This window comes from Agelaius tricolor, unplaced genomic scaffold (assembly GCF_023055355.1).
Source record: "Agelaius tricolor isolate 1412-34295 unplaced genomic scaffold, bAgeTri1.0.p SCAF_20, whole genome shotgun sequence".
NCBI classification, from domain to species: domain Eukaryota; kingdom Metazoa; phylum Chordata; class Aves; order Passeriformes; family Icteridae; genus Agelaius; species Agelaius tricolor.
The window spans coordinates 3,972,426-3,994,785 of NW_027269280.1; the positions used below are offsets into that span (position 1 = coordinate 3,972,426).

The window sequence follows — 22,360 nt, forward strand, 5'->3', positions numbered from 1 at the left end:
AAGAAAAAGAGACATTACGCATTTATTGCTGCACTCAAACCCGGCACGTGTGAGTGAAATCAAGGTAAAATGGCAGAAGGAAGACCAGAACCCCAGCCCCCCGCTGAAGCTCCCAGGATCCCTCAGGAGCGCTGCTCCAAATGCAAATTCCCCTAAAGGGAATGGGATCTGTTTGGCACATCTGTGGAGGTCTCCCCTCATCTTCCTCTGGAACACAGTTTAAATACCCTGAATCCATTTCTGACAAACCAGGTTATTTTTCCCTCCTGCTGATGATCTCCACCTGGTAGAAAACCACCTCATCACCTTGCTAGACAGTGGTTCTGAGGGATTTACCTGCAATTATTTAAAACATTCTCTTTTCCCTCAACTTTTTTCCACTCTCTCCCCATTCCTGGCCTCCAGCAGGAGAGGCAGAGGTGTGGAACAGCTGCTGCTTAAGCCCAAACATAAAGAGCGAAACATCCAGAAGGGCCACGGAGAGGCGACAGGAACTCTGTATCAACAGAACGAGGTGATTTTCCATGGAAATGGCCAGAAATTGAAGGCAATGGAATTTAACCCTTTGTGAGCCCCGCCGCGCTCCTATCGCCTAGCAACAGCACGCCATACCCTTATATGGCAACCACGCCCGCCCACTCCCCATCCTCAATTCTCATTGGCTGCGCGCCGCCTGGTTGACGTGCATGCTCACCAATCCCCACCCTCCACGAGCCTCTCTGGCGCCCGGGGCGCGGCGCTACCCGGAAGCCGGTGCAGGAAGCGGAGGGGAGGAGCGCGAGAGACGCGTCCGCTGCGTCAGCCAATGGGAGAGGAACCGGGCGGCGGCTCAGCCAATGGGAACGCGCGGGGGTGGGGCTGGGGGCGGGGTTGCAAGAGCCGGCAGCGGGCGGCTCCGGGAGGCGGCAAAGGTGAGTGGGGATCGGGGGGACAGCGGGCTGGGGGCCGGGCAGCACTGGAGGGTCTTGGGCAGAGGGGATCAGGGGGAAAGCCTGGGGTGCACCGGGCAGAGAGGAGCCGGGGTGCTGGGGGGGATTCCGGCCGGTTCGGGCTCGAGGAAGGAGCGGTGGCTGCAGGAGAAGCGGAGCATGGGGAGGGGTTCCAGGAACCCTTGGCATGGCGGGGGGCACAAGCCTGGAGGAGGATGGGGAAGGGACGGGAAGCTCCGTGATGCCCGCGGAACCGACTGGTAGAGCCCCGTGCCCACGCTGCTCCCGGGCATCCGTGGGAGTGGATGCGAGAGCGGATCCCATACGGGGCTGGGGGGTGGCAGGGAAGGGGACGGCAGGGACAGCTGTGACAAACCCCGAGCACATCACCCAGACCCCGAGCACATCACCCAGACCTAGAACACACGACTGAGACCCACTCTTACCCGGCACAGGGCTGTGGCTAAATCTGTGCATTCCCAGGTGGGAGCAGTGGCAGGGGAGATGCCCCAGGTGTCGGTGCTGGACTCAGGATGAATCTCGTGGCGATGGCGACCGATCCCGAGCTCCAGTGGGTGTCCCTGTGGCTCCGTGTGCGCTGGGCGGCCGTGCTGGTGCTGCTGCTGAGCTCGCTGGTGATGCTGCTGCTGCCGCTGGACAACCAGTGCCAGGCTGTGCTCAAGGGCCTGTCCTTGCTGAGGAACAGGCTGGGCTCCTCCTCGGGAATCAGCAGGCTCACGGGACAGAGCACCGAGCTGAGCGTCACCTCCCGCGGGCTGGAGCTGCTGGTGCTGAAGGGAAAAGCATCCCCAGGTGAGAGGTGCTGGGTGGGCATGGCTGAGCTCCTCGCGTTAAGGAGGTGCTGGAGAGGGTCCAGCAGAGGTCACAGGGGTGATTTGGGGTCTGGAGCATCTTTGTGATTAGGGGAGACTGCAGGGCCTGGTCAGTCTGGAGGAGGGAATCTCAGCAATCCACACAAACATCTCCAGAGGATGGTGCCAGGCTCTGTTCAGTGGTGACAAGGAGCAATAAATTAAAACACAAGTTCCACCTCAACATGAGGAGCAATGGGAGCTGTCCCTCTTTCCACGAGGGACAGCTGCCCATGGAGTGGTGGAATCTCCCTCCATCATGGAGACATTCCAAACCCACCTGGACACCTTCCTGCTCCAGGTGACCCTGCCTTGGAGTGATTTCCAGAGGGCCCTTCCAACCCTGACACCAACCCAGAGATCCTCACCCCCTTCCTGACCATGTCCTGTACCCCTGATGGGAGTGACAGCGTACTCTGATGGCAACAAACTGCAATTAACTGCAATTAACACTGGCTGTAAATGCCCCCGCGGTCAGGCAGGCCCTCACCAGCTCCTTGACTGCATTCCAGGACCCTGTGCTGGCATTGCTCTGTCTCTCCAGAGTTTTTCCTCGTGTTTTCAGTACTAGGAACTTCAGTGGAGGCGACTGGAACACAGAGGTGGTTTAATGCACAGAAATCTGGGCTACACAGCGTTAATCCCAAAATCCTGGCACAGAACAGCCTTTCAGGCAATGTCAGGCTGCAGCCATGGCCAGTATCAGCCAGGACATTAATTTGGAAAACACTTAAAGGAATTATTACAATTCCAGCACTGTATCTTTGTTTGCATTAAAGCTCTTACTGCTGGGAAAACGTTAGATAGTTCAGTGGAAAACCAGAAGTGCTGTTGGCAGCCAAGATAATAATGTTAACATTATAATTTCACTTAAAAGAAAGCCAAGGGGAACACTGTTAAAACACTGTTTCCTCCCACATGAAGCAGTTTGGTGGCCACCTGTGGTCACCTTGAGCCTGCTGCCCACAGGTCCTGCCCTCCCCACACTTGCTGCCAAGAATGACTCTGCTGCCTCATGCTCAGTCTGGAAACGTGGCATAAACCTCTGGAACACAAATTCTGTTCCAGTTCTTGTTCAATTTTTATATCAGTGGACAGTCATAGAATATCCTGAGTGGGAAGGGAGGATGGTGGAATCCAGATTTCCAGAGGTTTCCAGTAAAATTCACCACTCTTTTTCTGTTACTACTTCATTCCAGAGGTGAAGCTGGAAGCCAGAGCAGCTCTGAATCAAGCCCTGGAGATGAAGCGCCAAGGGAAGCGGGAGAAGGCCCACAAACTCTTCCTGTACGCCCTCAAAATGGACCCGGATTACGTGGATGCCCTGAACGAGTTTGGGATCTTTTCAGAGGAGGAGAAGGACATCCTGCAGGCTGACTACCTGTACTCCAAAGCTCTGACCATCTCCCCCCACAACGAGAAGGCTCTGAGCAACCGCGGCCGGACGCTGCCCTTGGTGGAGGAGATCGACCAGAGGTACTTCAGCATCATCGACAGCAAGGTCAAGAAGGTGATGGCCATTCCCAAGGGGAATTCTGCCCTGCGCCGGGTGATGGAGGAATCCTACTACCACCACATCTACCACACGGTGGCCATCGAGGGGAACACGCTGACGCTGTCTGAGATCCGGCACATCATCGAGACCAGGTACGGGGGGGTGTTAGCAGGGGTCCCAGGACGAGGGAAGAGAATCTTGACTCCATGTTCCAGGAGGCTGATTTGTTATTTTGTGGTATTATATTATATTATATGAAAATGATGTATTTAAACTATACTAAAAGAATAGAAGAAAGGATTTCATCAGAAGGCTTGCAAGGAATAGAAAGGAAAATGGAATGATAATAAAATCTTGTGACTCTCAGACAGTCTGAGCCAGCTGGGCTGTGATTGGCCATTAATTAAAAACAACCACAGGAGACCAATCAAAGATGCACCTGTTGCATTCCACAGCAGCAGATAACCATTGTTCACATTTCGTTTCTGAGGCCTCTTGTAGCCATGATATTTTCTGAAAAATCCCTTTGCCAGGATTTTTCTCCTGAGAAGCTGAGAAGCCTCAGAGGAAAAGAAAATAATTATCTGCTGCTGAGGAATGCAACAGGTGCATCTGTGATTGGTCTCCTGTGGTTGTTTTTAATTAATGGCCAATCACAGCCCAGCTATCCCAGACTCTCTGAGAGTCACATGCTTTTGTTATCATTCCATTCCTTCCTTTTCCTTGCTAAGCCTTTTGATGAAATCCTTTCTTCTATTCTTTTAGTATAGTTTTAATATATTTTATACATATATAAAAATAATAAAATAAATAATATAATATAATAAAATAATAGAAATAAATAAGAAAATAAATAATAGAAAATAATATAAACAAATAATAAAATAAACTATAATATAATAAAATAATATAATAAAATAATATAAATAAATAACACATTATTATAATAATATAATAAACTAGTATAAAAAATAATTAAATAATGTAATATAATACAATAAAATAATATAAACAAATAATACAATAAAATTTAAAAACATAAAATAAATTATATAATATAATAATATAATGAACTAATAGAAACAAATAATAAAATTAATAATAAAATAATACAATAATATAAATAAATAATATAAGATTAGAATAATATAATAAAATAAAATAATAAATCAGCCTTCTGAAACATGGAGTCAAGATTCTCGTCTCTTCCCACGTCGGGGCTGCCTGCGAATTCCCACAGCCTCTCAGCTTCTCAGGAGAACAAAAAAAAAAATCTTACCAAAAAGATTTTTCATAAAACCCATGTGTGCCACAGGTACGCCGTTCCCGGGAAGAGCCTGGCGGAGCAGAACGAGGTGCTGGGCATGCACGCTGCCCTCAAGTTCGTCAACACCACGCTGGTGTCGCGCATCGGCTCCGTCACCAGCAGGGACATCCTGGACATCCACCGGCGCGTGCTGGGCTACGCCGACCCCGTGGAGGCCGGGCGCTTCCGAGCCACGCAGGTCTTTGTGGGCCACCACATCCCGCCGCACCCGCAGGACGTGGAGAAGCAGATGGAGGAGTTCGTGCAGTGGATGAACTCGGAGGACGCCAGCAGCCTGCACCCCGTGGAGTTCGCGGCGCTGGCGCACTACAAGCTGGTTTACATCCACCCCTTCGTGGACGGCAACGGCCGCACCTCGCGGCTGCTGATGAACCTGATCCTGATGCAGGCGGGCTACCCGCCCATCACCATCCGCAAGGAGCAGAGGGCTGAGTATTACCACGTGCTGGAGGTGGCCAACGAGGGCGACGTGCGGCCCTTCATCCGCTTCATCGCCAAGTGCGCCGAGACCACGCTGGACATGCTGCTCATCGCCACCACCGAGTACTCCGTGGGCCTGCCCGAGGCTGGCTGCAAACAAACCATCCCCGTCAAGACTTGAGGGGTTTGGGCAAATTCAGGAGCTGTGGGAGAGCAGAACTCCAAGCTGTTCCTGCTGGGAGGTGACTGGACGGGAGGTGTCACTTGAGCATTTTTGTTTATTTAAATTTGATTAAATTAATATTATTTATTTATATACATGATGCCAAATGGAGCTGGGGATGGTGGCCGTGCACTGGAAGGAGGGGGGGAGAGATGTCAGAGGGCTCAAAAAGATGAACTGAAATTGAATTTCCCCTTAGAACTAAGCTTTGAGGAGCTGCTTCAATCACAACCCTTCACCCAGGCAGTCAACTCTACTGTCTGACCTCAGCAAAGCCTAAACTGAGTTGGTTCTTTGTGGCCTCTTCCCTGTAGCTCCAAAACACATCCCTGAAGGAACAGCCTGCTCCCAGCTGTGTCCACCAGACACTTTGGTGTCATTCACACAGGTACTGACCACAAAGGAGGCTGAACTCCAGCCCAAAGGCATCTCTCCCCTCCCGTTCATGTTTTTCTGTGGCACTTTGCATGTTTACTTTCAGCTGCCTTTCCTGGGGTGAGTTTTGTACAAGTGGGAAGTGTTTGGTTTGGGATTACAGGTGATAGGAGTGGAACAAGAGGAGAAAAGCTCTGACTTACTTGAGGGAGGACTCAGAAAATCTCAGCCAAGAGGAGCCCTGGGAAAGCACAACTGTCCTTAGACATTTCAGTGGAGGGGTTGGAAGGAGCTTGTCTGCAGAACTGTGGGCAGAAAAGGTCATCAGGCAGAGCCAGGAGACACCAGTTGTGCCAATGTGGGAAGAATGTGTACAGGAAGTTTGCCAAAAACTTCCATTTCTCAAGTCTAGGTAAGGGAACTTCCACAATTAATCACTGGTTGTGTCATTACTCTGATAAATGTGTCAAGAATCACTCAAAGCCTCTGTGTGCTGCAGGGGCAGTGCAGTGCCTGGAGCTGCTGAGCAGTTCAAAGAATCCCTTTTTCCTTGGTTTTTAAGGTAAAAGTACCCACAGATCTCCCTACCCCAAACCTGCCAGGTCTGTAACAGCATCATTGACACCACCACCTCCACGCTCACAAAACTTCCATTTAAAATCCCAGTTTAGAGCATTTAACCCCTTGACAAAAGCTGCCAGGTTGCCCTAGGCTTAGTTTTCTCCCCTTTTAACTCTCTCTTACCTGACAGGGAGCTTAGAACCTGTTTTAGAGAAGCAGAAACCAGGATGAGACTGGGAGTTCTCTGAGCACTGATGCCAGGGAAAGCAGACAATACAGGAGGCAAGGTGTCCTGTCCTTACAAAGCATGTTATTTTTGTAGTGCAACCTGACTATAAATAATGCACTTTAGAGCTCTGTGGGGGGGGGGAAATGTTATTTTAGTAACAGATTAATAAACTATTTTAATATGAAAGTCTTTGTTTGGAAGAGGCTGTTGTCAGAGCACACTTGGCTGCAGTGAACAAAGTGGTTGTGGAGGAGGAGAAGCCATGGGAGAGATCCTGGTTCCCTCAGCCACGTGACAACACGAGCAGAGTCATCATTGCAAAGCAAAGCCAAGTGAAATCAGCACAGAAAATAGTGTTTATTTGCAGCAGTGTTCCTGTGGTCCAAGTGAACTCAGCACTGGGGTCCCCCCTCACACCCACCCCTCTGGGGGGTGACTTCCAGGGTATTTGACAAGCAGGGATGTTTCTAGCCAGGGTCACACCACTGTTGGAAAGTCTGAGGTGATGACTGAAGTGATTTCAGGATATTCAGAGCAGATGGAATGAGTTGCTTCAAGGCCTGAGGGACACTGAGCACACCTGAGAGGTGAGGTACATCACTATCACCCAACTGCCAGAGAAATGCAGTTCCAACACCCACACTTAAACAGAAGCAACAGTATTTATAGAAAACCTTTGAGAACTTGAGTTTAATAAACCGAGAAACGTCAGCTTGCACTTCACAGTTGTACAAAACCATACAGAAACCACCTGCAAAAAGACATGAGCTAGCTAGGTAAAACAACCAAAAAAAAAAAAAAACAACCAAAAAACCTGGTCCTCAGCAACAGCACGTCCAGCTTCATGGGAAACAAAAATTACCACCTAAGGATCAGCTCCTGACACTTAAAAAGAATCATCTCAATGTCCTTTACAAATACACCATATAAAAAACAGGTCAACTGGAACAGAACAGGAACTGGATACATATATATGTATATCTGTGTATCTACATATACACACATATGTATAGAAACTCTCCCAATACTAAAAGAGGCCATTGTGGTGAAGTTGGAGCATCTGCTGTTGGATTCTGCATGGAAGGAGATGACAGTCCCTGCGTGCGTGGGTTTGGGTGAAGAATGGGGCTGTTGGCAGAGAGAATGTCTGCAATCCCAATCTGAGCTGACCAGTGGAGCTTGCTGAGGTCCTCCCATGGCATCTCATTCGTTAATGAAAGAGAAAATTGTTGGAAAGTACTCCAAAAAACTCCATGTGGCATCCGAGCTGTGCAGGAAATATTTCCCCCCTCGTTACCCTCAATATGAGGGATCACATTAACGCCGTTTCAACAGAACAAAAGCGTAACTCTTTGCTCTTAGAGGAAAGAAAAAAACCAAAAAAAAAAAAAACAAAAAACCACCACCTGGATTTGTGCCATCCTCCACTGATCCCGAGGAATGCAGCAGTCCAGTATTTACACGGGATTGGGACGGGCGTTCTCTCCTTGCAAAGCTTAAGGACACAACATGGCTTCCAGAAAGGCATTTCACATTGGACCAGACCCGCTGAGTACGCACTCCTTGCTCACTTTTTCAGGAGCATCTTGGCAAAATCAGCATTGGACATCTTTTTAGGCTCTGCAGGGGCCTCAGAGGACGCTGCTGGTGAGTTCTGGACCATCCCATTCTCAGCCTTGGCCACGGGGTTGCTCTGACGCTGCAGTGCCCGGGGCATCATGGAGAGCTGGGTCCTTCCCTTCCCTCGCCTGGAAGGGAAAAAATTCCCATTAAAAAACACTCTTTTAGCTTGGGGGAACAACAAGGACTTGTTTGCTATGAGGAATGCACATTTTAACATCATTCCTGTCATTTGTTTCAGGGATAAAGCTTTCCATGGGTGTCTTTGAAGCACCCCCGAGTTCTGGCAGACAACAGCTGCCCCACGGTCCCCAGGGCCCAAGCTCTGTTTATCCACAGGGGCTCATCCCATCCAGGAACACTAAAAAGATGAAGGAGCAGCTTTAATGCTCACTGGGAACAATGGCTACTTCTCCAGAGGGAGAGGATGTGGAGGTTATTAGGGATCAGTGCCAACATCAGATCCAAGGGGATGGCCAGTGCCTCATCCTCTCACTGCTACAGATATGTTTCTGTGAGTAAAGAGAAAATATTTGCTTTTCCTCATCAATCCAACAACCCATTTTTTTTATGGTGCAGTACCTTTTAAATGTTCTTTCAGATTCACAGGGTCCTCCACTGATTTGGTTTGGAAGAGGCCTTGAAGATCACCCAGTCCCACCCCTGCCATGGACAGGGGCACCTTCCACTATGCAAGCTGCTCCAGTCCAATCCAACCCAGCCTTGGACACTTCCAGGGATCCAGGGGCAGCCACAGCTTCTCTGGGCATGCTGTGCCAAGGCCTCCCCACCCTCACAGGGATTCCTTCCCAATATCCCATCTAACTCTGCCCTCTGGCAGCGGGAAGCCCTTCCCCCTTGCCCATATAAAAAATCCCTCTCCTCCTTTTCCTAAACCCCCATATTCCAGCTAAGATTCCTCAACTTCAGCACATAAAGAAACCAAAGTATTTCCCTTCCAAGCAGTTTTAGGCACCCGTCCCTCACTCACGCTCCATAGATCTGCCGTGGTGGTACCAGGGAGGCCTTGCTGGGGTCGGGCCGCTCCGGAAGCTTCCGGACAGGGGGGTTGCTGATCATCACCTTGATGACGTGGTCCTTCACTGTCAGCCCATCCATCTTCAGCACAGCCTGAGAGGCCTGGGCTTCGTTCTCATATTCCACATAAGCCAGGCCCTAAGTTGAGAAAAGAACCAACATTGGGGTTTCGGTGCTTCTGTAAAAGCTGGTGAGGAGTTTGTACATGAGGGAAACTCAACATGGCTCACTGCAATCACCGTTCTCCTTACAACCTGTATTTCTTGTCTCTCACTCCTGATGCCCTCATGTATAGAAAAAGTGTATTAAAAAGGGAAGAACCACTCTAAAAATGCTATAAAATAAATATAATGAAGTACCATGGCAGACTCACACAGAGAAGGGCATCACCTCTGCCTGCTGTTACTCTTTTAAACGACATTCAAAGCCTTAAGCTGCATTTTTTGGATTATCCAGTTTCACAGGAGAGGCATCAGGTTTTACATAACTTTCCCAAAATACATGTATTTGTGGTTTATACACAATCCCAGCTCAAACTAGGCTCAGAACAAGAGCTGGGGTTCCCAAGAGCACTCATTGCAAGGTGTGCACACAACAGGAACTTCACCTGAGGGTAAGAAAATTCAATTTAAATCCATGTCCACCATTCCCAGGATGTCCCTGTGGACAGGACCCACCATACAGACGCAGCCCAGGTATCAGAGAGAGTTTTGGCAGAGCAGCAGCTGGTTCAGAATCCCTTATTTAACAAGGAGTCATTTATTCAGGGATGGAAATAATGAGCCCTTCCAGAGAGTGGGATCATTTCTCACTGGCAAATCCCTTCCTGCAGTAGATGTTAGGAACAAAAGCGTCAGGAAATTGAGGAAAGGAGGATGGGAATTGGCTGCACCAGGTAAACCCCATTTAGCCAGTTATTTAAAAACCAATCTTTTACAGATTGCCTGTTTTTACAATACTGAAAATGCTGTAAACAATTCCCCCTCCATCCCATTTTTCTTACGCAATTTAAGAAGCATTTTGGAAAAATTCCTGTTGGTTTTCTGCACAAAGGTACACTGGGCTGTATAAATCCAAGCTCTTCCACAAGTATTAATACACCACCACACTGGCAACTTAACAAACCCAAATTTTGTCTCTCAGACTCCATGAGAAGCTTCTTTTTGAAGCATTCCTTAAATCCAGGAGTGTGTTAAGGATGCCTACCTTGGGTTTTCCAGCTCTGTTGGTGACCAGTCGAATGTCCTTCACATTCCCATGGGCTTTACACACCTCCTCCAGCTCCTCCTTAGTGCAGGAAAATGGCAAACCAGATATAAAGAGTTTATGCTTCTCCAGGGTAGTGCTGTACCTGAACACCTGGAGGAACAAAAAGGATGTTGGTTCACAAACCAGCCAGAAATGCAAAGGATTTCAATTCCACACCCCAAAAGTGATTCCTGTTTGTGGGATCCAAAACTGCCTCAAAGCCATGAGTAGTGCTTTGGAAGATATTTGCATATAAACACCAAAGACTTGCAACTAAATGCTACTAAACCCCTTCCCAATGAGGAAAGACACTGAGAATCATAGAATATCCTGAGCTGGGAGGCATCCAGAAGGATCAGAGCCCAATTCCTATAATAATGTATTTATAATATTGCCTTCTTACTCAGCTATCACTATGGAAACATTGAATTTTTCTGTGCAGAAACTCCAGAATGCAGAAATCTCCCGGTTACACAACTGAGTTCTGGTACAGAACATCCCCAGCCAGGGGATTGGGTAACAAATGCTGACCAAGAAAGCTCTTCAGAGGTTGAACCTGGGTAGGTCCCACCACTAAACTGCTCAGATCAGCAGATTTCTGAAAACCTTGAGTAAAAAAATTATGTCAATCCTGATGTCTGGTAGAGTAACAAGATGCAAAGAGTCCCAAAAAATTTTCAAAAGGCACAACACAAATTGATTGGACACAACAGATTCCACCAACTCCCTTCCCCACATCCAATGTCCAACAGGAACCACCAAAACTTTTACCTTAAAGTCGGGATTCTTGTTCTTGTCAACACAAGGAGACACAAACATGGGCCTGCCCTCCACGGCCGTGCGATCCAAGGCCAGGGCCTGCCGAGCAGCCTCCTCCTCCCTGAACTGCACGTAGCAGTAGCCCCGAAAGGTGCCCTTGTTGTTGAACACTGCTCGGACCTCCACGACCTCCCCACAGCTCCCAAAGAGCTCCCTCAGCTTGGCTTCAGGCTCTGCCATGGTGTAGGAGAGGTTGCTGACAAACACGGTGACTTTGTCCTTGCTGCTGTCGTGGAACACTTTGGGGACGTCCTTGCGGCTGGTGGACGCCTTTTCCTTCGGGGCTGCGGGGCCATCGGGCTGCTCGCTCCTGCCAGAGAGCCCCGTCTCCACTTCCATGTCCTCTTCAGGGAGCATTCCATCACCCTCTCCCCTCTGCCTCTTGCTGGGCAGCTCTGATTGATGGAATTGTTAGAAAATCCCTTGTTAGAAAATCCCAAGACCGTAACCAAGAAGCCCCCAAGTAGCCCAAGCCTCAGGGTAAGGATCCGCCACCAACGACACCGAATAAACAAACACCACCAACATCCCCCCTAAATAAACCATAGCAAGCACCAAGGACACAAAAGAAACCCCCAAACTCACCAATCAACCACACCCTGCAACAGCCACTACAAGCAACCCTAACACCCCATAATAAGGAGACGGGTTAGACGCAACTGCCAAACCCCCCAAAAAGCAAAACACAACCCTAAAAACAAAACAAATTCTATCATAAATTCCTACTCGGCCTCTCTCTGAGATCTGAGAAACCATTGTTACAAAATTTAACTACAGGAACACCTCACTCTGTCCTCCTTTTCCCCCCCACTCCCCCATTCCCTTCCTCACTGAAACTCCTCTGCCCTCCATTCCCACTGTGGAGCTTGGAAATGGCACATGGAAGCACAAATACAATGACAGGTCCTAAAGACACCACAAAAAAACCTCCCCCAGGTTTTAAAGAACAAATAACAACAGATTATTCCACACCAAGACAGCTTTAGATGAAAGCAACTGGAATATTTGTTCCTTTTTTCAGCCAGTCATAACTGACAGTCGCTGATTCATGTTCTTTTCTTTGTCTAATGGTTCTTTATTAAAAAAAAAAAAAGAAATCTAAAAGCTCACAAAAATCCCAGGGGAAGCAACCTATTAAAGTCTTCTGTTCCCACCTCCAAGAAGCTGCTACAATTCTGAATAACCCAATTTAGACACATGGCTCAGTATCATAGGATGAGTCAGAAAAATTACTTTAAAGGAAAATTAAGGAAGAAAAAACCAAAAATCACAATATCCAAAATAAGAAACCCCAAGAAAACTCTGGAAGCTCCTATAAACCTGTTTTTCTCTTGGTATAAAACCATTTAGCCTTGTTTGCATTTCACTCCCACACTGAACACTTCCCAGGAGAAAGCAGCCCTGGAAAGACACCAATGCTGGCAATTCCTCAGCTCCCTCTACCACAAGACAACCAATAACCCTGTTGCCAGAGCCCTAAGTTTCAATTTAATTTTATTTTTACCTTCTTCTTGTCCCCATTCACCCTCATCATCCTCGTCTGCTTTGCGCTTGTCCCCAGTCCTGGTTTTTTTGGCTTTTTTGGAAGCTTTCTTCTCTGCCCTTGCTTGCTTTCTCTGCTCAGCTCTCTCCTCCTCCTGCTTTGCCAGAGCAGCTTCTTTCTCAGCAGCCTAAAACACACAAGATTTATTTCTTTTTTTTCTCCCACTGGCTGCAGATTGCAGAGCATTTTCCAGAGCACTGAGCCCAGAGGGTTTTCTCCTAACCCCAGCACTAACGGGGACATCATTTAAAGCTCATCCCAATTCTGTGCTCTCACAGCTTTCCTGGACGGCACATCACTCTTGTGGCCATCCAAGTGGCAAAAGGAGAAAGATAAAAAGCAGCAAGAGGTTGTTAATCATAGTTTTAAAGTAGAAATCAATAGTTCTAGGGCTTGAAGGCATGTCAGGCTTATCTGGGGGGAAGCCACATTACAAATGTGACATTCAGAGAAGCATGGACTTAATTTAGGGGTATAAAATGCTTTGGTAGCTCACAGAAAGTTCTGACCTTTGCTCTTTGTTCATTCACTCGAGCCAATCTGTTCTCAGTTTTCTGAACAGCTGCATCCCAGTCTTCCAGCGTTCCTAAAGGATAAAATTAAAATAAATTTTAAAAGCCTTTTATTTAGCTTTCTCATAATTCAAAGATACAATTCTGGAAAAATAAGAGTCACCGAGTTCATGGCACTTGCTGTTCATACTTAACATTCCACATGAAAATTCTAATTATAACAACTAGCCTGCAAGGTAAAAAAAAAAAAAAACCAAGAGCCAAGCAGAGCAAAAACCTCTCATTAATAATGCAAGACTCCAAAAAGGCATGGAAAAATCCAGTGATTTCAGAAAAGCAAGGAAGAAAAGAGCTGTCTGTGGATTTGACAGCAGTGAAAAGTGAGACTTCAGTGGAGCACAAAACACAGGATCAAACGCCCGTGTGCCACCTCTGCCTAACCAGGCTAAGAGATGCAGTAATTAATCACCTTCTGCCAGTCACTGAGTTACCTTCTGTTAATTAATTACCCCCTGCCTGTCCCCCAGTGACCTTCTGTCACTGAGTCACCCCCTGGCAGTGCCCAGGTACCTTCTATCCTCTCCAGGGTGAGCAGCACCTCGCAGACGTGCTCGGGGTAGTCACTGGTGCACTGCACTGCCCGGTGCAGGGCCTTCCTGCAGTGCTGGGTGTCCCCATGGGCCCTGCAGGAGGGGACAGGGCACTGAGGGGACAAACCACACACAGTTCCAGCCATGCAAACGTTCCCCCTCCTTCCCCAGCTGCTGTGACACTCCTGGGAGCCACAGCGGAGCCACCCCAAGAAGCTCCGAGGTGTTTTGTAAACCCGAACAAAACACATTTGTTCTAAACTGTTTTCTCCCACAGATGAGAAAACTAAAAAATGAATTATTACCTTTCCAGGTTGTAATATTCCAGCCACATGTTGGCATATTTGGCATTTCCTTTAGTCATGATGTTGTCCCAGAGCTCCCTGGCTTTCTGCATGTTGTTACACAAGCGGGCCTGCAACGGAGCATCCAAAATGTCCTTCAGGATGATTTGTTCAATATCATTAATTTCAAACCAATAACACCCCACAGATGCTGCAGACAGACCCAGCAAGGTACATCTGACCCTTACAGTGGTCAAAATATCACCTGACACAATCCTACTACTGAATAATCCTTCCCTGCCCACCTCTCCCATTAGTCTTGGTTCTGGCTCCCACATCCATTGGATTTTGGTGATTATAAAATAAATTAGAGAGCTGTTTTCTGAATTTCTTCCTTTTGTTTTTGATTAATATACCTAATAACGTCTCAGACTGAGAACTTGGTTTGTGTTTAGGAAGAGGGGAAATGGATTGGGAAAGGAATGCATTCCACGGTTGGAATGTTAAAATATTTTATTTTAAATCCATTTCATCAGGTTCAGCAATTTATATACAGCAGAGAGAAACATCACCTCAACTCTTGCCCAGTTCTGCATGATGGTGCAGGATGGATCTCCACTTTCACTGAACCCTAAGAAGAAAAACAAGGGTTGTTTGCTGCACTTGGCTCTCAGAAATAAAACTGTTTATTAAACAGGTCCCACACAGAGATGAAATCTTTATCTGCAGCTTTATGAAATGTTCAAGATTCTTGAAGACAAATATTGTGTGGAGAACTGATCTTATAAAAAAGATTTTGAAGAGGAGAAAACAATACTTGAGATTATTTCACTTACTTTCTTCTACTTCTTGCTTCAAGTACTCCACAGCTCGTGCGAACGCAGAGCGCAGCTCCTCCAGCTCCTTACTGGAGTCTGCAGGGAAAAAAAAGAAAGAACAGCCTTAAAATAATAATTTAGTTTTCATTTCCCACCCAATAAAACCATCTCCTTAACACCCACAATGATTTCATTGGATAGCAGGGGGAGAATAAATTTATTATTTCTCATTGTTATTATTGCTTAAATTTATGATTTTATAATGAGTAAAACTCACTACATGAATAATTTTTAAAATTATCAAAAATATAAGACAGGGCATTTTTGCAATAGCAAACCAACCAAATTCCTTTTTTTATAGACATTAACTGGCCAGAAAATAATTTTTGTGAAAGATGAAAATGCTGTTAATTTTCTTTTAAAAAAGCAATATCCAAGAAGTACAAAGAAAATGGTATAGATATTTATTCTGTATTTATCATACAGACCTTGTGTAAAATCCACCCTTCTCCTCAGGTAATCCAGGTAGGCCTGCCAGATCTCTACATAGTCAGTTGCTTGAATAAAACCTGCATTCAGAGCTTTTTCAAACATTTCTGAAAGAAAAAATGGGGATAAAACAGTTACTTCCCATATACAGTCAAAATTAGCAAGCTGCAGTGATAGCACAAAGAAATACCTACACAAACACCAATCGTTTCTAGGAAGACAGGAAGAGAAATCCTACACAATAAATTGGTTTGGGAAGTGAATTTAAAGGCAGCTGAATTGAGGGATCTTCATTCCAAGCTGTTCATTGTTTGCTCAGGGTGCAGCTGCTCAACCAAAGCAGCTTTGCCCTCGCAGGACCTGCGGGCTGAGAACAGATCCTGCAAGTCCCATTTCTGTCCCAGGCTGTTTGGGGGCAGAGAGCAGCTCTGAAGTGCAATTTGCTGGTTCTTTCCTCACCTGAAATGATGCTGTGCTCAACCCTGTGCCTCTCCATGGCCAGCAGGTACCGAATCCACAGCCCAACAGTCCAGGGGCAGTTCCTGACAGCGCGGTCGTGAGCGGATAAAACCAATTCCTTCACCTTCAGCTGCCTGTCCTGAAAGAATCACACAAGAAAAGTGAAGTTCCTGTCAGCCACAGGGACCACCTGAGACAAACCTCAGCTTTTAAGAGCCAACACCCAGACCCTAGCGTTTTCATTTTATATTTAAAAAGCTCAGATGGGTATTTTAAATTGTGTTCCTAAAAACCCAGTGAACACCTTCCCATGAGGAAGAATATGCTCATGAAAGAACTACCAGGCCAGTGAGGTGTTTTCTGCCAAATAAATAAATACAATAAAGGCATTGAGTGAATTCCCAACTGTTCCTAGAATGTCAAGGATACAAAGGAGCACACCCAGCCTATTTGTGCAGGTGTTGTTCCACCTGCAACCTGCTGTGTCCAGCTGGGAACAGAAAGAGATGATGGAAAAACTGAGCCTGGATAAGCTCCTGCAGGGAGTCAACCCTAATCCCTTAATCCAGCCACCTTCTGTCCTGCCTCTGGAGCTCAAACTGCACTAAGAAACCCCCCTGGAAACAGGGGCTGAACATCTGGGTTTGCTTCAGTGCCCACACCCTGTTATTCTGCAGAGAAAACACAGCTAGGGCAGAGAAAAGTGAGAAATGCTCACAAGAGGAATAAACACATCCCTGAAAACAGGAGGAAACCAAAGATGGGTGAAAATCTGTTTTCTGGAAGATTTACAGATTAAAGGACAGGACTGAGGTAGAAGTTCATGCCTGTTTATCAGCAACTGAGATTAAAAATAAACAAAAGTAAAGGCAGGAAAACAAATCTGCAAACATTTCTGGGTTTATTTCCTTACCAAATACTGGTTGTAGCGTGCCCAGAGGTCTGGGACAAGGCAGTTCTCAGCCAAAGCTCTCTCATAGATCAACTGAATCCGAGCTGGGTCACCTGCTTTCATTTCAAAATCAATGTAAGCTTGGTATTCTGCCAGCTTTGGGGTTTCAGCACCCAGCTGGAAAACAACCAGGGAGACACAACATCAAACTCTTCAACAAAGCAAGACTCCAACAGTTCAGCTGTTCCTCAGAGCAGCTCTTGTGCAAGATTTCACATAAGAGATTTGTCTCTGTATCAGCAGCTGTTGATTTTCATACACCTCTGAATGGGCCTGAAATCAACCAGATCCTGGGTTTATTCCCTTTAACCCAAAAACACACCCAGAGTCCTCATGTGCACCTCAGAGTGGTCTGGCACACTCAATGCACCCCATAATTTCCAGTATTCCCAGTATATAATTGTCAGTATTCCCATTGCTGACCAAGTCCCCCAGCTGGGGACTAGAAAAATACTAAATTTGGAAAAAAAAAAAGTAAATCCCCCCAAAGCAATTCCCTCTTAGTTTTGAAGGAAGGTGTAAGTGCCAGCATTACCAGTGCCTCCTCGTAGGGTTTACACTTCTCCAGCTGCTGTAGAGCTTTTTTGTAGTTCTTTATTGTGGTTTCTGGAATGGGCTCTTCTGACCACTCCTCATATTCAGCATATGAAGCCTCCATGTCTATTAAAACATGAAATCCCATCAATAATGCATTTATGAAAGAAAATTCAGATTTTAAGACAAATTCCTATTTTTATATAAATAATATTTATCATTTATTTGGAACAAATATTTAAATTTTTCTTCTCTTTTGGTCCTTACTGTCACACTGCTGCATTCTTAAAGGATATGACATTTCATCTCACACAGTGTCCTACAACAAACTCAGAGGGCAAGTTGTATTAAAGCTGCTCAACTGGAATTAGAAAACCAAAATGGCAAAATTTTCCCCAAGGCTTTAGAGAAAAGAGAACCCAAATTCTTTCCAGATGGAAATGAAGTCAAAAGAACTGTGCTTAGCTTTCTCCCATGAGCAAGAAAAGGGACTCAAGGAGTTTAAAAGCAGGAACTAGAGAAGGCAGAATTCCAACAATCCAGCTGCCAGATACTCTCTACCGAGGGAGTTTTATGCAGCAATCACAGCTGAACTCCTCATTTTTCAGTCACATTTTGTACTCCTTGCTTGCACTTTGAACATCCTCAAACTCCCAACCCGGTGAGCCAAGTCCCAACGACTCAGAACATTCCTGACCCGGAGGGATCTGTGCCTCATCCAAGGGAGCACAAGACCTCCAGCTGCGCTTGGTGAGGCTGTGCCAGGAGAATCCTGATGCCTGGAGCATCCCCCAGCTGCTCCAGGCTCCTGTCCCAGCAGTGCAGCCCTTACCCAGCAGTGGGATCCCCAGCTGGCGCCGGAAGAGCGTGTGGATCTTCTCGAGCTGGCTGCACAGCACCTGCTGCTGCTCCGGGGATGGAATGCTGCCAGGAGCTGGCTGCAAGCAAAAAAAAAACCAGGGAAATTCAATCCATCCTCCTGCCCCGGCTGATGGGCATGAGAGGGAATTGTTTATGAGCTGAGGGAACTGAGATCCGATCCTTGAAGGGCACACAGGGCCAAGCTGCACCTCAGTCATTGTCAGGAAAGCTAAAACTTGGGAATTGCTGCCCTTGGAAGGTGGATGAATGGGAAAAGCATTCCTGAGTGAAAGCTGACACAAGCACAGGGAAATGATCACCTGAGAACAAGGAAGCAGCAGGTGACTGTGCCATTTCACAACCCCACTGTGCTGCCAAAGAGGGTTTCAGTAAATCCCTGGGGTGTGGGGAGAGGATCTAAAACTTCCAGCCTTAATTGTGTTTGGGAATGAAAGAACATCCTCCTGTTACTCCTTTGTTTGGGGTTGAAAAGGACCTTTTAAGACCAAATGGTTCCCACTGCCACCATGAGCAGGGACATCTTTAAACTTCCATCTCTTACGTAGCAAATTATAAAAAATAAGGAAATATTTCCATTCTGGCCATCTTGGAAAGGTGACTTTTGCAGATATCAAACTGTACTTTCCAGGCATAAAATACTCTCAGCCAAAAGTCTGTGGATAAAATACCCTCATCCAAAACACTGTGGATAAAATACCCTCCTCCACAAATTGTGGAATAACGAATGAATCAAAAGCTGAACAGTCTAGGAATTAAAACTTGGTTGACTCTGTGCAGAAACAGCCACAGAACACTGTTTAATAATGGAACATTTCAATTTAAAGCTGTTCTTGGCACCTCAGTCAGCAGCAGAGCCAAACTTTGCTCCTGGATTCGAGATGATTTTAGGATTTTACAGAAACACAAATCCATTACTTTATCAGCCAAATCCACAGAATGGTTTTCCTGGAGAACAAGGCTGGTTTTTACAGCTGGGAAGGAACAAGTGGGACATGACAGGGAGGAGACAGCTCCAGGTGACTCCAGGAGCTGCACCACAGCTTTTTTGGGGATGGGAGCAAAGGGGAATGGGCTCACCTGTGCTGTTTCCAGGATGGCATTCTCAAATTCCCTGTAGGCTTCCCACAGGGCCGTGCCCTTGGTCACGTGCAGCCCCACAGCCGTCAGAGCCCGCTCGAAGATGGACCGGACCCTCTCGATGCCTCCCTCCTGCCCAATGCCCCCAATGGAATACTGGGCATATTCCAGCCAGATTTCAGGACCTAAACGAGGTCAGGAGAACCAGGTGATTTGATTTTTTCAAAAATAATAACGAGGAAACGTAGCTCTGCTTCCCCCAAATGCCTCACGTGCCGCGCATAAATAGAAAAACAAGTAGCAATGCTCTTTTTTATCCTAAAAAGTTAAAAAAATATTTGGGAATTGTATTTATGCTGTTGATTCAGCAGCAGCAGTCCCAGTTTCCTTCTGAATGGTGTCACTCCTGTGGTTTTGCTGACAGGGACTGGCCCTGCCTGTCACCTCTGCCACACAAACCACACCAAGATGCCTGAACAGCAGATTCCTGTTTCCTGAGCTGGGACCACAGAGCTGTCACACTCTGGAATAATTCAGATTAAAGCAGCTGCTCCTCCTCTTTCAAACTCCTGAACTTCCCTGTTCAGCATCTCCTGAATCCTGCAGGTGAAGGGGAGGTGGGAGAACAGCACTGGCTGCCTGGCACCATCCCCGCCAACACCAAATTCCATTCAGGGACCCCCAGGTTGGGACTGCCCTGGGTTCCAGAGGTGCCTCCAAACCCCAAATACAATCCAGCAGATCCAGAGGATAATTCCTCACTTCTTCACCTCCATTCCTTCTCCCTGAGGGATCACCAACACCATATCACTGATGTGACATTTTGTATACAGCTTTTGAGGGGGATTTACCTCCATATTCCCTCCACTTCCTCGGGCTTTGTTCTTCCAGCTCTTTACCCCAGTCCCCAAAGAACTCAGGGATTTATCCCCAAAATTTTAAGCTACAGCTGCAGCATCTCCTGAGGAATGGAGAGACCAGACACCACAGCCTTTCCTTGCATCACTTCACATTCAGACTTTGGAAATTAATTTGAAATTTCCCCCCAACTTCTTCACTATAACAGAAGCAAAAGATTTCCCTACAAAGCCAAATCTGGATGCAACAAAAGCCATTTTAGAATGTTCTTGGGTGACTTACAGATGTAATCTTTGACAGCTCTTTCAAACAGCTCATAAACCTTCTCTCTCTCCGAGATCTCTGAAGCCATTTTTATCTCATCCTTCAACCAGTCCAGCCAAATTTCTAAAAGGAAAAAAAAATTACAACACATCACTAATATCCAGAAATAATAACTTATGTCCACTTGGTGAGTTTTTACAACAAACTTCAAACAAAGGAAGGGGAGCAAGGCAAAGAGAGGAATTTTAACCTCCACATTTCCTAATTAATTTCAAATAAAAGTGGGACAGAGACCTCTTAAATTGGTGCTAAACAAGCACCTTTTTACTGAAGGGAGAAGTTGGAATTTCTCAGGACTTTGAAAATCATCCCATTTCACCTCCTGCCATAGGCAGGGACACCTTCCACTATCCCAGGCTGATCCAAGCCCAGTCCAGCCTGGCCTTGGACATTTCCAGGGATCCAGGGGCAGCCACAGCTTCTCTGGGCACCCTGTGCCAGGGCCTCCCCGTCCCTTCCCAAAAATAAAATCCCACAGCCTCTGCAATATTTCCATCACCTCTGAGTTATGAGCAAAAAGAGAAATCCCCACTTCAAGCACCCACAATTTCCACCAAGAGGGAATTTTCTTTGCTGCCCGCCTATGAAATTTTTAGCAGGACTTTGCTGAGGTCTGGATCACATTCCCTGACTGAGGATGCTGAAAATTGGCCTAAATATTTTATTTCACTGCTGAAACATCCTGCACCTGTGGAGAGGAGAGGATGCTCCGTACCTTCAGTGAGGGGGAAGAGCTCGCTCATCTTCTGCCGAGCTCTGCGGAGCTTCACCAGCTCTCCCTCCTGCCGGAGCAGCTTGATCAGATCCAAGTGACAGTTGTAATCAAAAGCATTGATGGAAAGCTTAAATAAAATAAAAATAAATCCATTTTAAAAGCCGTGTTGAGTGACGGACGCGAAGAAGTCAGAAAACAAATCATACAATTATCGTGGTGTGATCACAGAACCAGACAACGCAGAGTTTTCTCAGATTTAATAAAAAACCTGACACAGTCCCGGCCGCTCCCTCGGGTCCCGCCACAGAATTATGCTTTAATTTTTTTAAAGGCAATAAAAACCCGCGGGCAGCGGCTCAGATTTCTCAATGAACGCCAACTGCTTACGAGGACTTCCCTCCTCTCAAAACAATCCCAAGCTGGTCAACCTCCATCTCAGACACCAAACATTCACGGCATAAAATCAATGAATATCCCAAGCTGGAGGAAACTCACAAGGAGCAGGGAAATTCACACCCTGACGGTGCCAGCACCGAACTGCCGGGGCAGACACGGATTATCCCCGTTCCCGCCACACCCGCTTCCCCGCCGGGCCCACCTGCTCCTCCAGCCGCTGGATCTCGGCCTCGTTCTCCTTCTCCTCATCCTCGCCGTCCCCAGACGAATCCGAGTCGCCTTCATCGTCCGAGTCCCCGCCCGACTCGGGGTCTCCCTCCGGCAGCCGCTTCTCCTCCTCGGCCGCCGCCTCAGCTCCCGCCGCCGCCATCTTATGCAGCTCCGCTCGCCGCCTGCCGCGCTCCGCCGGCCGCCGCGGCTGCCCCCGCGCCGCCCGTCCCGCTGCTCCGCCCCACCGCCGGCCGAACCGGCCGGGAAGAACCGGGATCCTCAGCCCGCCCAGCCCCGCGCTCGCCCGCGCACCGGGGCCACGCTGCGCCGAGTGCGGCCGCGGCGCGACCCTTTGTCTTCTGGTCCGTGGCGCAGGCAGCGCCGTGGGCACCCCGCTGTGTGGCCATCAGGGGGCCTCCGAGAGGGTCCGTGGCGTGCGCGGCGCCGCTCGCCCGCCATGTTGAGTGTGGCGCCGCGTGCCGCACGCGCGCCGTGTGTCGCGATGGAAACCCTGGCGCGACCGAAAGGCCGTTCCCATCGTTTATTTATTTACTGATCGTT

At 47.4% G+C, this 22,360-nt stretch overlaps 2 protein-coding genes and 1 long non-coding RNA gene across 7 annotated transcripts; 1 reads left to right on the forward strand and 2 right to left on the reverse strand.

Moving 5' to 3' along the window:
* The first annotated feature begins 1,462 nt into the window (after positions 1-1,462).
* On the forward strand, positions 1,463-5,359 carry FICD (FIC domain protein adenylyltransferase). Its single transcript, XM_071445200.1, has 3 exons — positions 1,463-1,742; positions 3,001-3,448; positions 4,612-5,359. Exons 1-3 carry the CDS (start codon positions 1,463-1,465, stop codon positions 5,222-5,224), a joined length of 1,341 nt encoding a protein of 446 aa, XP_071301301.1. The 3' UTR covers positions 5,225-5,359.
* LOC139598612 (uncharacterized) lies at positions 1,604-3,044 on the reverse strand. Its single transcript, XR_011681961.1, has 3 exons — positions 2,971-3,044; positions 2,292-2,390; positions 1,604-1,720 (listed from the first exon to the last, which is right to left on the reverse strand). It is a non-coding gene; the product is annotated as an uncharacterized lncRNA (long non-coding RNA).
* SART3 (spliceosome associated factor 3, U4/U6 recycling protein) lies at positions 5,054-22,311 on the reverse strand. Of its 5 annotated transcripts, XR_011681957.1 has the most exons (21): positions 21,792-22,311; positions 21,194-21,320; positions 20,437-20,541; positions 19,297-19,481; positions 18,170-18,275; positions 17,339-17,463; positions 16,765-16,920; positions 15,852-15,990; positions 15,392-15,499; positions 14,922-14,999; positions 14,658-14,716; positions 14,107-14,216; positions 13,782-13,894; positions 13,209-13,285; positions 12,661-12,826; positions 11,109-11,551; positions 10,296-10,448; positions 9,043-9,227; positions 7,838-8,179; positions 5,845-5,946; positions 5,054-5,193 (listed from the first exon to the last, which is right to left on the reverse strand). XR_011681957.1 is itself a non-coding variant. In XM_071445198.1 (19 exons), the coding sequence occupies exons 1-19, from the start codon at positions 21,957-21,959 to the stop codon at positions 7,999-8,001; spliced, it is 2,784 nt and encodes a 927-aa protein (XP_071301299.1). In that variant the 5' UTR covers positions 21,960-22,311; the 3' UTR covers positions 7,094-7,998. The 5 variants fall into 5 exon arrangements, 2 of the variants coding, with proteins under 2 accessions (XP_071301299.1, XP_071301300.1); XR_011681958.1 differs by lacking the exon at positions 5,845-5,946 and having other exon boundaries at positions 5,109-5,193; XM_071445198.1 differs by lacking the exons at positions 5,054-5,193; positions 5,845-5,946 and having other exon boundaries at positions 7,094-8,179.
* Between the last annotated feature and the right edge of the window lie 49 nt (positions 22,312-22,360).